Source organism: Hyaena hyaena, unplaced genomic scaffold (genome assembly GCF_003009895.1).
Source record: "Hyaena hyaena isolate Hyena2069 unplaced genomic scaffold, ASM300989v1 scaffold_171, whole genome shotgun sequence".
Lineage (NCBI taxonomy): Eukaryota > Metazoa > Chordata > Mammalia > Carnivora > Hyaenidae > Hyaena > Hyaena hyaena.
The window spans coordinates 1979594-1995374 of NW_024080803.1; the positions used below are offsets into that span (position 1 = coordinate 1979594).

At 43.1% G+C, this 15781-nt stretch overlaps 1 protein-coding gene across 2 annotated transcripts in view; it reads right to left on the reverse strand.

The window, feature by feature from the left end:
- Positions 1–15781, reverse strand: part of NFRKB (nuclear factor related to kappaB binding protein) — a 45008-nt gene that overhangs the window by 20662 nt on the left and 8565 nt on the right. Inside the window, exons 5-13 of one of the 2 annotated variants that reach the window (XM_039240246.1) lie at positions 8298–8425; positions 7412–7586; positions 6724–6825; positions 6036–6109; positions 5167–5251; positions 4600–4780; positions 4190–4298; positions 3845–3971; positions 3530–3595 (exon numbers count right to left, since the gene is read on the reverse strand). In XM_039240246.1, coding sequence (XP_039096177.1) covers positions 3530–3595; positions 3845–3971; positions 4190–4298; positions 4600–4780; positions 5167–5251; positions 6036–6109; positions 6724–6825; positions 7412–7586; positions 8298–8425 — 1047 coding nt within the window. Of the gene's footprint in view, positions 1–3529; positions 3596–3844; positions 3972–4189; positions 4299–4599; positions 4781–5166; positions 5252–6035; positions 6110–6723; positions 6862–7411; positions 7587–8297; positions 8426–15781 lie in introns of both variants that reach the window. The other variant, XM_039240245.1, reaches the window with a different exon arrangement.

Consider the following 15781-nt stretch of genomic DNA (forward strand, 5'->3'; position numbering starts at 1 on the left):
GGTTCTGTCCTCACGACCTCCTCCCTCCACTCCACCCCAGCCACTCACTCCCACAATCACAACTGGACGTTGTCATTAGCTAAAACTACATCCTCAACATGCCCATACCCTCTACATGCCCATGTTCCTCTACCCTGGCTACATATGAACAGTAATCACCTGGGAACTTCTAAAAATACTAAGGTTCAGGTTCCATACAAATCTGTGGGTAAGACCTTGGGTATCAGTGTTTTTAAAAAGTTCTACCTGGGATGCCTGGATGGCTCAGTCGGTTAAGCGTCCAACTTCAGCTCAGGTCATGATCTTGTAGTTTGTGAGTTTGAGCCCCGTATCGGGCTCCGTGCTGACAGCTGAGAGCCTGGAGCCTGCTTTGGATTCTGTGTCTCCATCTCTCTCTGCCCCTCCCCTGCTTGTGCTCTCCTCCCCCCCAAACAAACATTTAAAAAAAAATTTTACAAAAAAAAGTTCCCCGTGCTTATAGGACACAGAGCCAAGAGCCTTTACACCAACCCATACCTTCTGCTCCCAGACCACAATCATCTTGACTCTTTGTTTGCTTCCTTACTCCCACCAAAACATCACTCTGACTCAACAGGACTGCCAGGCCACTGATGCTTCTCCAAGCCCCCTTCTGTCATATTTCCCTCCTTACTGGGTTCCGTCCATGTCCATCGCTTCAATGGCAATCTTACCGGTACAGTAATACCTGCTAACCTCTGTTCCTGTATCTATGTCATTCCAACCCCACAAAACTCATATTCTGAATTGTCCACATTCTTCATGCTTCATCTCAAACAGCTAAGGGCTGCCAAAGAAAAAACAAACAAAAGGGCAAAGAATACCACTATAAATGCCCAGTGGGCAGCCTCCATGTACCCTCCACACTGCCCAGCAATCTAACATAACCTCTGGTCAAGCTAGCCTCTCACGGCCACAGCAGCTACGTTCCCCCTCTCAACCTCCCCTTCTCACTCACAGCAACCTTACCTCTCTCCCCTCCTACTTTACACAGAAAAGCCATCAAACCAAACTCCCTCAAAGTTCCCACAATACAACCTGCCAGCCTACTGCTGGGTGTCCATCGCTTTTTCCTACAATAAGAAATGTGCTGCCGTTTCTGCCATCCAAGGCCAATCCCTTCCCATTTCACAGGGATTTTTATGGTGAATTTTCCCTTCTCTCCTGTATTTTCAGCCTCCGTCTCTCCACTGAACTCTTTCCATCAACACCTGGATTCACTCAGTTTCTCTCCTTTAAAAAAAAAAAAATGCCTCTTTTGGCCACTAGTCCCTCTTACTATCGTCCCCTCCCCTGCTAAACTTCTAGAAAGAAATGTTTAGATTCACGGTCTCTTTAACCAGACATGTGCAGGTAAAGATTTAACTGGCTACAAGAAAGGGGGCCCTGACTGGTAGCATCTGCAGATCTCCATGGGGTATATTACAGGTCAGCAAACTGGCCGCCTGTTTTCTGTGGTCCACAAACTTAAAACCTTTATTATCTGGTCCTATACGATCTGCCACCCTGAGCATAAGACCCCCTCCAGGCTGACTTGAAGCCACCAGCCCTACAGAGCCGGAAAGAGCTGCACAGTCAGCTATCATGGGTCACCTTCAGCTCCCCACTGTCCTTGATGCCCATCATCCTGATAAGGAGTCATTTTTATAAGAAATGCACCATTTTCTTTTATGTCCACAGATCCATGGGCTTTATCTTACTGAACCTTTTAGGAACAATCAAAGCTAATTACCACTCCCCACTTCCTGACTCTGTCCTTTGGTTTCCAACACTCCACTATCTCATGGTTTCCACCCAAGCCTGTAGCCACTTCTCCATAGGCACGCAATTCTGCTCAGCCTGCCTTGGACCTTCTCAAGGCTTAGTCTGAGGCCCTCTTTTTTCCTCACTTCATGCTTCCTCCCTATGCCTTTGGCTTCAGTTTCTGCAGATATGCCAACAACTCTCTCTGCCTTAACTCTCCCATCTGGATTCTAAACCCACACACCTCACTGCCTACTCAACACCAACACTTAAAATACCTCAGAGGCGGCTCACACTCAGCATGTCCAAAACTAAACTCAAGATCTTCACCCTCACCTGAGGCAAGACGTTCTCCACAGCTGCCTACCTCAATGAATTACATCTTCACCAATAGGCACAAATCTAGCAGGAAATGATGTCTGACCGCACTCTCCCTTCACTCCCCACTGCCAGTCACAACCAAGGCCTGTGGCTTTTACCACCTAGAACTTTCTCAAATTTGTCCATTCTCTCTTGTTGGGTCCAGATTATCATGCTACGTGGGCTTGTGCAATCTTTTTGAATTGAATCTTCCTTAGCACCACAGACTCATACTGCTTCCTCCACATGGAATGCTCTTCCCCTCAGCCTGCCTGGCTCCTTCCTTAGTCATCATTACTGCCTCTGCTGAAATATTCCTTCCTTAGGAAGGTCCTCCCAACTCAGCAGAATATACCAACACATCATCATAAACTTCTATCCCTTCTGGTACTGTTCCCTTCCAGAATGTATATGTTCATTATTTCATCTGAATGAATGTTCGTTATATACTCCAGCAGCTAACACAATGCCTGACACCTAAAAGCTAAATACACATTATAAAGAATAAACGGATCTACTGAGTTCACAACCTTCTTCTCCATCTCTCTCTTCACAGACCAGTCAAGGGGGTCAAGAGAAAATGTTTGTGAATTTCAGCAGGAAATCAACACAGAATTTTCCTTTTATCACTGTCCTGTCACCAAGTTACTTCAGGTGCACAATACTACAACTTAAATACTACAACTTAGTAAGTGGGACTTTCTAAATTTAAAACAAAACTAAGAATCCTGATCCTTGGATACAGTTTATTTAGGGCTGTCCAACAACCTTTTTTTTTTTTTCCAGTGTTTTTTTATTTTTGAGAGAAAGACAGAGTGCGAGCAGGGGAGGGGCAGAGAGAGAGGGAGACACACAGAAACCAAAACAGGCTCTGGGCTCTGAGCTGTCAGCACAGAGCCCAATATGGGTCTTAAACCCACGAACCATGAGATCATGACCGGAGCCAAAGTCAGACGTTTAACTGAGTGTGCCACCCAGGTGCCCCATGGGCTGTCCAACACCTTACTGCACATTATCCTCAACAGTAAAGTCCACTGTTAGGGAAAAAAAAAAAAAAAAACTATTACACATTAATCTAAAACCATAGGTACAATTAATTCAAATGTGTGTGCTACTATAAAACACCCCTGCAGATTTAAATTCCTAAGTATCAGGATACATCATAACAGAAGGGCTGTCACCCCAGCTGGGGTGAGCCAAAATCCAATAGAGGGATTAAAACTTAGACCCTGAAATACTAAAGGGGTCATGAAGGATTTTTTTTTTTTTTCCCTTAGCAAAACAAGGCTTAATATTGCTGTTTCTAACATTCTACTGGACTGGACTGACTGGAAGGCAAAAGAGGCTAAGCAGAGGAAGTGAGGGAATGAAAACCTACTGCTATAGACAGGGAGTATGAATTACTTACCAAGCAATTTCCACTGCTGGGTTTTCTCTTTGAATTCAACAAATGGAGAGAAACTGGAAGGTACAGCTGCAAGAAATGAATCACATGAACAGGACATCCAGGTCAGAGGTAGCGCTGAATTCAGAATTACTACCATCCCTGAGCTCTGACTTAACTCTTACATGTCTCATAGTGCATCAGGATAGCAGAGACAACCCCAAGGTACACCATTATGCAAAACCATTCAGACTGAACCAGGAACACTGCAGTTTACTAGGAGAATGAAATAAACAGAGAGGGAAAAAATACCTGACCCTAAAGAAAGAACTACCTTACCACGACTTTCTCCAGCAAGATACTGCAGGGCTGGTAACACCAACTCCGCCCAGTTGGGGGCCGCGGAGAACCAGCTATTGAGGGAGCTGGCTGGAGAAGACTGCCAATCCAAAACCCGTTCCTCCAGCTAGGGGTAAGTAAAGGCAGAACCCAGTTAGAGTTCTACTCTAAACCAGCAATTCCAGAGATGCTCCAGAACAAGCTAGAGTATATTTGTAAGTCACAAAGCAAGTTAACTGCACAGCTTTGGGAGGAAACCAGAATTATTCTTCTCCAGCTTGAGACTGTTAACGTTTTCCACAATTTGAAACTCTGATATACACGTGATTTTCCCAAAACTCTTACCATAGGAAGGCTAGCTTGCCCCTCCAGCAGCAAGATCTCTAAGAGCAAAGAGAAGAAACTGGAAGATATTTCATTGATTCCAAGGCAAGGCTTGAGATCTTCAAGAGGCCTAATGAAGGAAAAAATATGTAAGAACCAAAAAGACAAAAAAGACAAAAAAGACATCTACAGATGGTTTAAGCCCTCTAACCCTCCTAACGGTCATAAAAAAGTTCAATAAGGGACCACACTATACAAGTTCCCTAGCAAGTCCCCTGGGACTCAGGTCGTGTTTGTGTGTGTGTGTCTGTGTCTGTGTGTGTGTGTTTATGCAAATTCAACATACACCAGCTCATTTCAAGCACCAGCACTAAGTACACTCCCCAGGTTAACCTTTCACCCTTGAGCAGTAATCTCTGTTGCTCACTTACTCCTCCTTGATAGCAGGTATAGCCAGTGGAGAAGGGGCCTGTGAGAGAGGTGGGATCCCATCAGCACTGCTTAAGGGTTCAGTCAAATCCTCTGCCTCTGATTTGATCAGTTTTATTTTCTTCTTCTTCTTCTCCTCTTTTTCCTTAACCTTTTTTTTAAGGACAGCCAAGTCATATAGCGCTGGGAAGAAAAGGCAACAAAAATCATAGAACTACATTTTCTACATCAGAAGTGAGGGGTCTTATCTGCATGTTACTTTGCCAACACCCACTGGTAGAAGAAAGAAAAGTCTTAGTAATAAGACATTTAGTTGTTTTTTGTTTTGTATTTTAACCAAACCCAGTCACAGATTTTACAGGTAAATTTTAGCTCCTATTAAAGAGACAAAGACCTATTGTACTGATTTTATATTCATTTTCCATCTATAAATCCATGAGAGGCAATAACAAAACAAAGTCATCAGCAAGAAGGAAACTGTGGTTTCATTTATTTTTGCCACATGTAAGGAGGCTACGTAACGCAACACCACAGTCAGATGACGTCTACCCACAGAGGACATCATTTACCTGCCAGAGAGCCCTTCCTGCCAGCATTTACTCGGGTCATGATGTCATTGAGAGTCAGGTCCCCTGTCAAAAGGTCCGGATGATCCTGGATGTGATATTCAGAGATTTGTTAGAGAGGCCCAAATAAGGAGCTAAGACTGCCAATGATTTTGCCAATTTACCTAACAGATACAATCAGATGTTGGGCGCACTTGAGGAAATCATGCTGAATCAAAAAATGTAAGGAGGTTAAAATTACTGCCCTGCATAACGGGGCACAGGAGAACCCAGTTCCAACCCTTCTACTGCACAGCATTTAATTTATGAACCTCTTTTACATTCCTTATGTGCTCTTCAAACAGTCTTAAGTATCACTGTTATTTTACAGTATGAGAACATGGTTCAGAGAAGTTAAGGGATTTGCTGACTTCTAGTGTGTGATGGTTTCCATGGCACCACTCAGCTTCAGATGGTCAGCCATTTCTTCCTCCTCTGAAGCCAGATGGACTGGCTTGATTGCCCTGGCATTACCCTGTTTCGGTCAAAGTGAAGTAATAGAAAGAGTAAAAAGTGCAAAGAGCACAGGACTGACCCTTGACTTCCTAGCTGCAAGGCCAAGGACAAGCTCCTTAACCTCTCTGAACACAGGTAAAATAGACATAAAGATCCATGTACCAGTCTTGCGGTAAAGCTGAAATCGGACACTACGTTAGGTGTCTTGTATTCCTCTCTTATCTTTGCTGTTAACTAGCCTCTACTGTTGCTCCTGTCCCCCAACAATGACAGAAAAGGAAGCGTAAATAACAATACTGTCACTACCTTCATCTTCCAATAGCCAATCCAAAAATATTAGACTGAAAACCACTAACAACCACCCAACCCAATCTTACTGGTTGATGTTTCCGCTTCTCATGGTGCTTCTTTAACATTATCTTCAGGTCACTGTCCCCCAGTTCTATTTTATCTGAGAGAGAATGAACCAAACCACATGGACTAAGTCATTCACTAACATGATACTCAAATTCAAATCTTTCTGGTCACTGTGATACTCATATAGAACGTGTTTCTCTGCGTTTCCCTTCTGACTCCTGTGTACTATAAGCCCAAACAATCTTCAAACGGTCACAGGATCAACTCTTCAGCTTTTCTCTACCTCAATCAAGAATGACCTCACTTAGCTGCTCCAAAAACACACTGAAAATTAACATTCTTTGATTCCTACCCCAATTAAAAGTTCTTCTCTGGTTTCACAGACATTCTCAGAAATTGCTATGGCTCTGGTTAACCCTCTTGTTCTATTACTGAACTGCTCTGAAGAATTATTTTAAGAATCTATTTTCTTTAGCCCAAAATACCAGCTGATCAGCAACTAAGGAAAAGTTCCTAAAGAAAGAAAGGAAGGCCTACCTACTTGTAAAAAAGTGGAACTGTACAAAAACTTCTCCCAATCTCCTACTTCTAGGGAACACTGCTTCAATTCCCTGGCAGGTAAGAATCTAGCGCCCACCTCCATCCAAGGGAGTTCTCAGATCTACGTTCTGCTCTCCCAAAACATTCACAGCGTCACTCAATTCTCACCTGCAGTTTTCATATCCGTGGTTGAAAGCGTGGGCACCACCCTCAGGGGCACCGCAGGGCTAGGAGAACGCGCTGGAGAGCTCGGAAGCCATGAGCTGAGATCTTCAAAAGAAAATTTTTCTTGTAAATCCAACGTGGCTGTGGACTCCAATAGGGGAGATTGGGTAAGTGGCCATTTGGGTTCAACAAGGCTAAGCCAACAACATGGAGGCCAGGGTTCCACCATTCTTTTCTGACCCTTCTCCAGACGAACTGGAGCACACTTAGGTCATTTAAACGGCTCTTCCAGGAAGAGAGACTTCAACAGAGTGATGGGGTCGCATTGCAGCAGGCCAACAGTCACTACTACTCTCCTGTAAGGGGAAAAGCAGTTCTCTCAAGTGGCACAATAGGACCAGACAGGCCTACTGTGGAGAGCCCTGCCGTGCAGGGATGCATCTCATCTAAGCTCAAATGCCACTTAAGTATCAACAGTAAAAAAGGTATACAGTTACATCCCACCTACCAGGAATGTCTCGATGCCCAAAGACTAAGGGGTTCTGAGCCCCATTTTCCACCCCCTCCCCAAGAGAGACAACAGGGATGGCTTCTTTGCTGGGGAGATAAATGGCTACCACTGGCTCCAACTGAACAAGCTGCTGGTGTAGATCCAACACCCCAGGTACCCCAAGTGCCCCCAAACACTCACCTTCTTCATCAGATGACAGGTCTGTGTCACCACATTCCTCCTTCACTTCCCTCAAGACCTTCAAGTAGCGTTGCTGGGTCCGCCACTCCCGCTCCTCAGGGGTGCGGGATGGTGAAGGGCGCTTCTGGCGAAAGGAAAGGGCCGGACCACTCCGTCGGGCCATCTCCAGCAGGTCCTAGGGAGCGATCAGATGGGGATGCACATCATCATCCAAAGCTTGTTGTGGTACATTCTCTGAGACTACAATTTCTTCCTGAGAAGACATCGTTTAACAGACAAGTCCCTCCCTTCAGATCACAGAGATGCACATATGAGAATATATCCAAACAAAAAGGGCCTCTACTGATTACTCCATGGCAAAGTATCTTAAATCTGAGTGGTGAACTGCTCCCTCGAGAATGAACACTTATTATACTAAACACCCAACTATTTCCATACTGAAGCTTAAGAACCACTTAGAACCACAACTGTGCCTCAGAGATTACTAGACTAACCAGGTCCCAGGGCCATGAAGCCTGATGCACTATTTATCCATCAGGATATCTGGAGGCCTATGTGCTCTCATACATCAATTGCAGAGCAACCTGCTTCTCCTTAATAATCCATGATGGATCTCAAAGTCATCTGCATATCCTGGTAAATACTGAAGCTATGATATTTCATCAATTTTAAGAGACACCTTTTTTCCATATTTTCACATCTTTGAAATCAAGCTACATCATAAAATTAATAAGAAAGAATGATACAGCCTATGTCATGGCTTAACTGGTAGCATTTTCCTCTTAGTGCTACCTTTTGTTATTTGGTATCTGAACCAACTGTTGAAGTCATAAGATCTGTGCATGCACTGTCCATGTCTGATATCCAGTTCCCAAGCATTACTTACACTCCGGGAAGCCAGGATCTGCTTCAGCAACCTATGGAAATACTGCTGCTGGGAGGTGAGGTAGCGCTTATACTGGGACTTGAAGCACAGCTGCCGGTACTTAACCACCTCGGGGTTAAAGTGTCCATCTTAAAAGAATAGAGGTACAACCATATATGTGTATATACATGTGTGTGTGTATAATATATACATATAACATTTATATTTACAGGTCAACAAATATTTTTTTTTAATTTTTTTTAATGTTTTTTATTTATTTCTAGGAGAGAGAGAGAGAGAGAGAGAGACAGTGTGAGCAGGGGAGGGTCAGAGAGAGAGGGAGTCACAGACTGAAACAGGCTCCAGGCTCTGAGCTGGCAGTCAGCACAGAGCCCGACGCGGGGCTCGAACCCACGAACCGCAAGATCATGACCCAAGCGAAAGTCGGACGCTTAACCGACTAAGCCACCCAGGCGCCCCAAGGTCAACAAATATTTAATGCAAACTTAAAATGTGGCAAACTCTGTATCAAACTAGAATACAGTACAGGGAGAAAAAAGACAATCTATGTCTATGTGGGGCCTATGGTCCAATGGGAGACAGAAAATAAACAGGGGCGCCTGGATAGCTCAGTCATTTGAGCATCTGACTCCTGATTTCCTCTTAGGTGATGACCCCAGGGTTGAAGGATCAAGTCCCACATCCATCTCCACACTGAGAGTGGAGCCTACTTAAGACATTATCTCTCTCTTTCTCTCTCTCTCTCTCCACCACCCCCGACCTCCCCCATTCACACATGCTCTCTAAAAAAATAATAAAAAAGAAAGAAAAGAAACATAAATATTCAACTCTTGTGAATACTATCAGAAATTAACTTGAAGCAATTGTAGAGAGTAAGGAAGAGTCATTCAGGAAAGGGATCTCTAAAGAATGAGACATAAAATGAAGCCTGATTAAAGCCACTGTGGCAAAATGAAAACTGATAAATACTGGTAAAAGTTATACAAATGTTTATAATACTATTTACCAACTTTTATGTATGTTTAAAAAAGTTTCATTAGGAGGAAAATAAATGGAAATTTACAAAGAAGAAGTAAAAATGGTGAAAAGGCAAAAGGAACAGCCTGTGCTAAGAAAAGACCTGAAGCAAGAAAGAACCTGTCATGTCCCAAAACGTGAGGAAATGTCTGTACGACTAACATGGACTGGGCTGTAGCTGGGGGGGCATGTGATGCCCTGAGAAGCTGGGCAGAGGTCCAACCACACGGGTGGAGCTGGATTTTATCCCAAGTACAATGGAAATAATTTGAAAGGGTTAAAGCAGAATGACATGGAGGGAGCAAGAGAGGAAGAATGAAAACTAATGCAAGGGTCCAAGTGAGATGATGGTGGCTTCCCTCCACACCTGGAATAAAAGCCAAGGTCCAGAGGTGGCCTGGCAGGCCTTTATGATCTGTCCTGGGCTACCTCTGGCCTCATCTTCACCAGTCTCCCATTTGCTGCCTCTACCCCAGCCCCAATGGCCTCTATTTCCCAAACAGGCCACATACCTGACTTTTTCAAGACCTTTGTGTTTGAAGTTCCCTCTACCTGCAATGCTTCCTACTAACACCCAGTATTTTCACGGCTTGCTCCTCCTACCCTCGTTAAGCCTCTGTTCTGCTGTCATCTCATCAGAGAAGCCCTGGCCAGCCACCAGGTCTAAAACAGCCTCTTCCTGTCGCTCTAGTCCCATTACCCTCCTTATTCTCTGGAGGACTTAATGTCAATAAGTATTTGCTTGTTCGCTATCTGTTTTTCCCTCTCAGAATGTAAGATCATTAGCACATGTCTCGAACATCGAAGAATGTCTGGCACGTACAGAAGTAGAGAGACTTGAAATATAGTTCTGAGAGAAGGATTAGACCTGCTGATAGTTCTGATATTGGGGCATGATGGGGGCAATGGGGAGGTCAACTGAACATGGTACCCTGATCACTGAACACGAGCAACTGAAGTCACTGCCTGAAATAAACAGGTCAAGGAGAGGTCCACTGTGGATGTATTAGATTTGAGTAGATGGGCCATGAAGAGAACTGAGAAGGCAAGATTCAGAAGCTAATCTCAGAAAAATAAAATGAGGGGTCAAAGCACACGGTGTTTCTCTCTTTTTCCCCCAACCACCCTAATACTATCCAAAGTAACTAACAGCAGCAAATGCTTAGAACAGTACCTGACAACCACCACTACGTAAGGACCATATATATATTAAGTCACTCAATCCTTGCAACAACCCCATAAAAAAGGCACTACTAAATGCTCATTTTACAGATGAAGAAACTGAGGCACAGAGAAGTTAAATAACTTGCCCAAGGTCACACAGCCAGTAAAAGGGAAAATCAGGTTTCAACCCAAGTGGTCTAACTCCAGAGTCCAGGCTCTTACCCACCTTGCTATGCTGCCTGCTATAGGGAAACAGGAAACATGACCTTCAAAAAATGAGCCCAGAGTTCAATACTACTGATGCTATTTGATATATAAACATTAGACTAATATTTTTTGCCTCTATACTTCTTTGAAATTCTGTTCCTTCAGTTTTAAGTTTCCTCTGTTTTTTGAAAGCTTGGGTGGCTCGGTTGGCTAAGCATCTGAATCTTTTTCGGCTCAAGTCATGATCAAGTCTGTGAGCTCGAACCCCACGCTGGGCTCTGCGTTGACAGCACAGAGCCTGTTGGGAATTCTCTCTCTCCCTCTGCTCCTGCCCTGCTCATGCTTGCTCTCTCTCTCTCAAAATAAACAAACTTAAAAAAAAAACACTACACCTCTGTTAAAATAATATTTTGTATAAGGAAAATACTACTGAAATTATTAATTATGGTAAATTAAAATATCTTATTAAAACTAATTTAACTGCCTTTACAATTCTTAATATGTCTACTAGAAAATTTTATCTTGAACACATGGCTCATGTAATACTTCTATTGGCCAGCACTGGGCTAGATAACAGTGAGAAAACAAGAGAGTAATACCAGATGAAGTTGGATAAGCAGGCAGGAGCCAGGTCACAAAGAGCCTTGTAGGCACTGAATTTTATTTCGGGTGAAGACAACTGCTAAATATTCCACAAAGTGAGTTTTAAGATGCTCACTCTGGGAGCCATGTGGGGATGGCAGCTAAAGTAGCTCAGGCAACAGTCATCAGTGAAGAGATGGTGAGTGAATGCAGGCAAGTACAGAGGGAAGAGAGGAGCCTCAGCAGCAGTAACACAGACAGGAACAATGAGTGGAAGAGGGGTTAGCAAAGAAAGTGGGGTGGGGAGTATGGTGTCAAACACACAGGGGGAGATCTAGGGCAGGGAAGAGTCACTGATGCAAAGTGGGGGAAAGTCTCAAGATGGAGGAAGTGGTCAAGACAACAGATGTGCTCTACAGGGGCACCTGGCTGGCTCAGCTGGTGCAGCATCCAACTCTTGATCTTAGGGTTGTGAGATCAAGCCCATGTTGGGCATGGAACTTACTAAAAAAACAACAGTAATAAAAGGAAACTAAAAAAAGAAAGGACAGTAGATGCTGTGGACGGATCAAGAAGAGAACTAAAAGAGACTTGGAGAAGGAGGGGCGCCTGGGTGGCTCAGTCAGTTAAGACCTGGCTGACTTCGGATCAGGATCTCACAGTCATGAATTGGAGCCCTGCATCGGGCTCTGTGCTGATAGCGTGGAGCTCCCCCCAACGTGCACACACAAATGCGCGCGCTCTCTCTCCCACCCAAAAAAGAATAAAATAAAATGTTAAAAAATACTAATAAAGAGACATGGAGGAGGAAAAAAATGTTCGCTGGAACAACTGGTGAGATAGGAGTACAGACTAAGTATTTGATAGCAGCAAGTCAACATTACATTTTATATTAATATACAGAATCCAAATATGGAAAGATGCTGTATTTACAGTATTTCTGAATTTGATCATTTGTAGTTATGTAAGAAAACGTTCTTATTCCTCAGAGATTAATGCTGAAACATTTAGAGACACAATGTCTGCAATACTTTCAAACGGTTCAGCAAAACAATGATAATATATGCAGTAGTGAATGAGACTAAATATGGTAAAATGTTAAAATGTTAATGTTAATAAGCTGATGAACCTGTTCACCCTTGAACACAAGTTTAAACTGTGGGAGTCAACTTATATGTGGATTTTTTAATAGTACATGCTATAACTGTATTTTCCTTATGATTTTCTTAATACTGCTTTCTTTTCTCTAGCTGACTTTATTGTAAAAATACATTACATAACACACATAGTATACAAAATAAGTCTTAATGTACTATTGTTAAGTAAGGCTTCTGATCAACAGTATAGGCTTTTAGTTAAGTTCTGGGAGAGTCAAATTTATAAGTGGATTTCTGACTGTGTAGGAAGCAGGCACCCGTCCACCTGTGTTGTTTAAGGGTCAACTGTACATGAGTGTCCATTATAAAATCTTGTGACTTTGTCTGTTAAAAAGTCTCCTGTAGCTTTGAAATTTAAAAGTAAAAAAAACTTGAAGGGGAAAAAAAAAAAAGCAGTCACTGGTGGCATTAGTAAGAGCACTCTCTGTGAAGTCATAAGGTGAAAGCCATAAGGGAACAGGGGCACAATGACTGGAAGAGACAGCTATGGATAACCTTTCAACAAGTTTGGAGAGAAAAAGGCAAATGACAAAGTACAACAGAGGAGACAGATGGTTAGGGACTTTTTTTAGTCTGAGACCCCTGAACGCATCCATAGGCTGAAGCAGAGCAAGTGCAGAGAATAGCAAAATAGAGTCCGCAGGACAGAAGGGATGGTTAACCAAGGAAAAAAGTTCCCAGAGGATGTAAAACATGAAGGGATCAAGAACACAGGTTAATCTTAAACAGAAGAAAAAACTCCTTTTTCCTCTGAGGTAAAGTGGGTCAGAATGGAAATGAATACTGTGATCTGGGGTAGAGGCTGGAAGTGGGAAGTGGGGAGTGGAGAGTTTATGACACAAGATCCTTCATGAAATAGGAGGCAAGAGAGTCTGATAAGCATTTGGAACTTAAAGAAAAGGTGGACATTTAAAAGAGGATCAGGGTGCATGCACCTGGGTGGCTCAATCAGTTAAGCGTCTGACTTCAGCTCAGGTCATGATCTCATGGTTCGTGGGTTTGAGCCCAGCATCGGGCTCTATGCTGACAGCTAGCTCAGAGCCTGGAGCCTGTCTTCGGATTCTGTGTCTCCCTCTCTCTCTGACCCTCCCTGCTCATGCTGTCTATATCTCTCTCTCAAAAAATAAATAAAACATTAAAAAAAATTTTTTAAAAAGCCGGAATGATGTCAGATACTGTTCTTAAATAAATATATACATACATACATACATACATAAAATAAATAAAATAAAAGAGGATCAGGAAAGCCAAACCAAAGGCAAGAGAACATGGGAACGCAACGACAGCTCAGAGAAGACTAACAGACGTGGAACTGCAACCATGTGCAGCAACACTAGAACTGAAATACGACACTGGTCAGGGTGAAACACACAGGAACTCCTGTCTTAACATTGCTTGTTCGTTATCTTCATCAGACAATCCTACTGTTTTGTGTCTGTGTAGGGCAAACACTACACAAGTCCCTGACAGAACCGCTCTAAATCCAGGCAGGCTCCACTGAAAGAGATGGGCTACACCCACCTAAGGCCGCTGGCTGCATGGAAACTTTGCCAACTAAAGAGAAGAATTCCTCTTTAAACCAATAACCCTCCAAATGAGGGAATGCTAGTTCTAAGATCGCTGAGGTAATGAAAGATTAGCAATGACAAGCCAGTGCCCACTGGGCTTTTGTAGGTATCACGTTGTCCAGGTTAACAAAACTCAAGGAGATGCACTGTACTTTCAGGGCCTCCTGCCAAAGCGAAGTCACCCCAGAAGGGGAGAAGAGGCTTGCCTCTCCTCCTCTCCATTGGAGAGGAAATGGTGGCTTAATAGTAGCCCCAATACATCCTGCAATCCCTAATAACAGATTCAAGCAAGGATCATCAATGGATGCTAACCCACTGAGTACACCAAAGGCTTTGGAGTAAGAATACTATCACATGGTCCCAAAGTATCATCCTACATTTACCTTCTTAATTATGAAGGAAAAAAGATACTGTTACCATCAGTATGTCTGGCAGATACCACTTAACCAAGAGACCAAACGCATCATTACCAACATTGGAAAAACTGACATCATGTGCTTTCTGAAGTGATGGGGGAGAGGGGAGAGGTAATATTTCCCAGTTAATATTCGTGGCAAAATGTTTAACCCAAACCTAATCATGAGGAAACAAAACAATTCCCCAGAAAGTAGAACATTTTACTATTCAAGTGTCCTGGGCTCACAAAGGACACAAAGACTCTAAGCCCACATAGCTCAATAATAACACTGAATGTAAATGGGCTGAACGCTCCAATCAAAAGACACAGGGTAGTAGAATGGATAAAAAAACAAAATCCATCTATATGCTGTCTACAAGAAACTCATTTTAGACTGGAAGATACCTTCAGATTAAAAGTAAGGGGATGGAGAAATATATATCATGCTACTGGAAATCAAAAGAAAGCCGGAGTAGCTATACTTATATCAGACAAACTGGACTTTAAAGACAATAACAAGAGATGAAGAAGGGCATTACATAATAGTTACAGGGTCTATCCATCAGGAAGAACTAACAATCATAAATGTCTATGCAGCGAATATGGGAGCACCTAAATATATGAAACAATTAATCACAAAGAGAAACAGGCTCATAGATAAGAATGTGCTAACAGCAGGGGACTTCAATACTCCACTTACAGCAATGGACAGGTCAACCAGACAGAAAATCACTAAAGAAATAATGGACTTGAAAGACATTCTGGACCAGATGGATCTGACAGATATATTTAGAACTCTACATCCTGAGGCCAAGAAATTTACTTTCTTCTCAAGTGCGCATGGCACATTCTCCAAGATAGATCACATACTGGAACATAAAGCAGCCCTCAATAAATATAAAAGAATCGAGATCATACCATGCACACTCTCAGATCATAATGCTTTGAAACTTGAAATCAATCACAGGAAGAAGCCTGGAAAACCCCCAAAAACATGGAGGTGAAAGACCACCCTACTAAAGAATGAACGGGCCAATCAGGCAATTAGGGATAAAGTCGTGTCCTGGGCTCTTAAAAAATATCAGTGTGTTTTGTATGGAGCCACCCACATAGCCAAGGCAATCCTGAGAAAGAAAGAAAAAAAAAAAGCACGAACTATTATGCTCCTTTACTTCAAACTATACTATGAAACTACAGTAATCAAAACACTATGGGGGGCACCTGAGTGGCTGTCGGTTGGGTGTCTGACTTCCGCTCAGGTCGTGATTCACGGTTCGTGGGTTCGAGCCCCGTGTCGGGCTCTGTGCTGACAGCTAGCTCAGAGCCTGGAGCCTGCTTCGGATTCTGTGTCTCCCTCTCTCTCTGACTCTCCTCTGTGCATGCTGTCTCTTT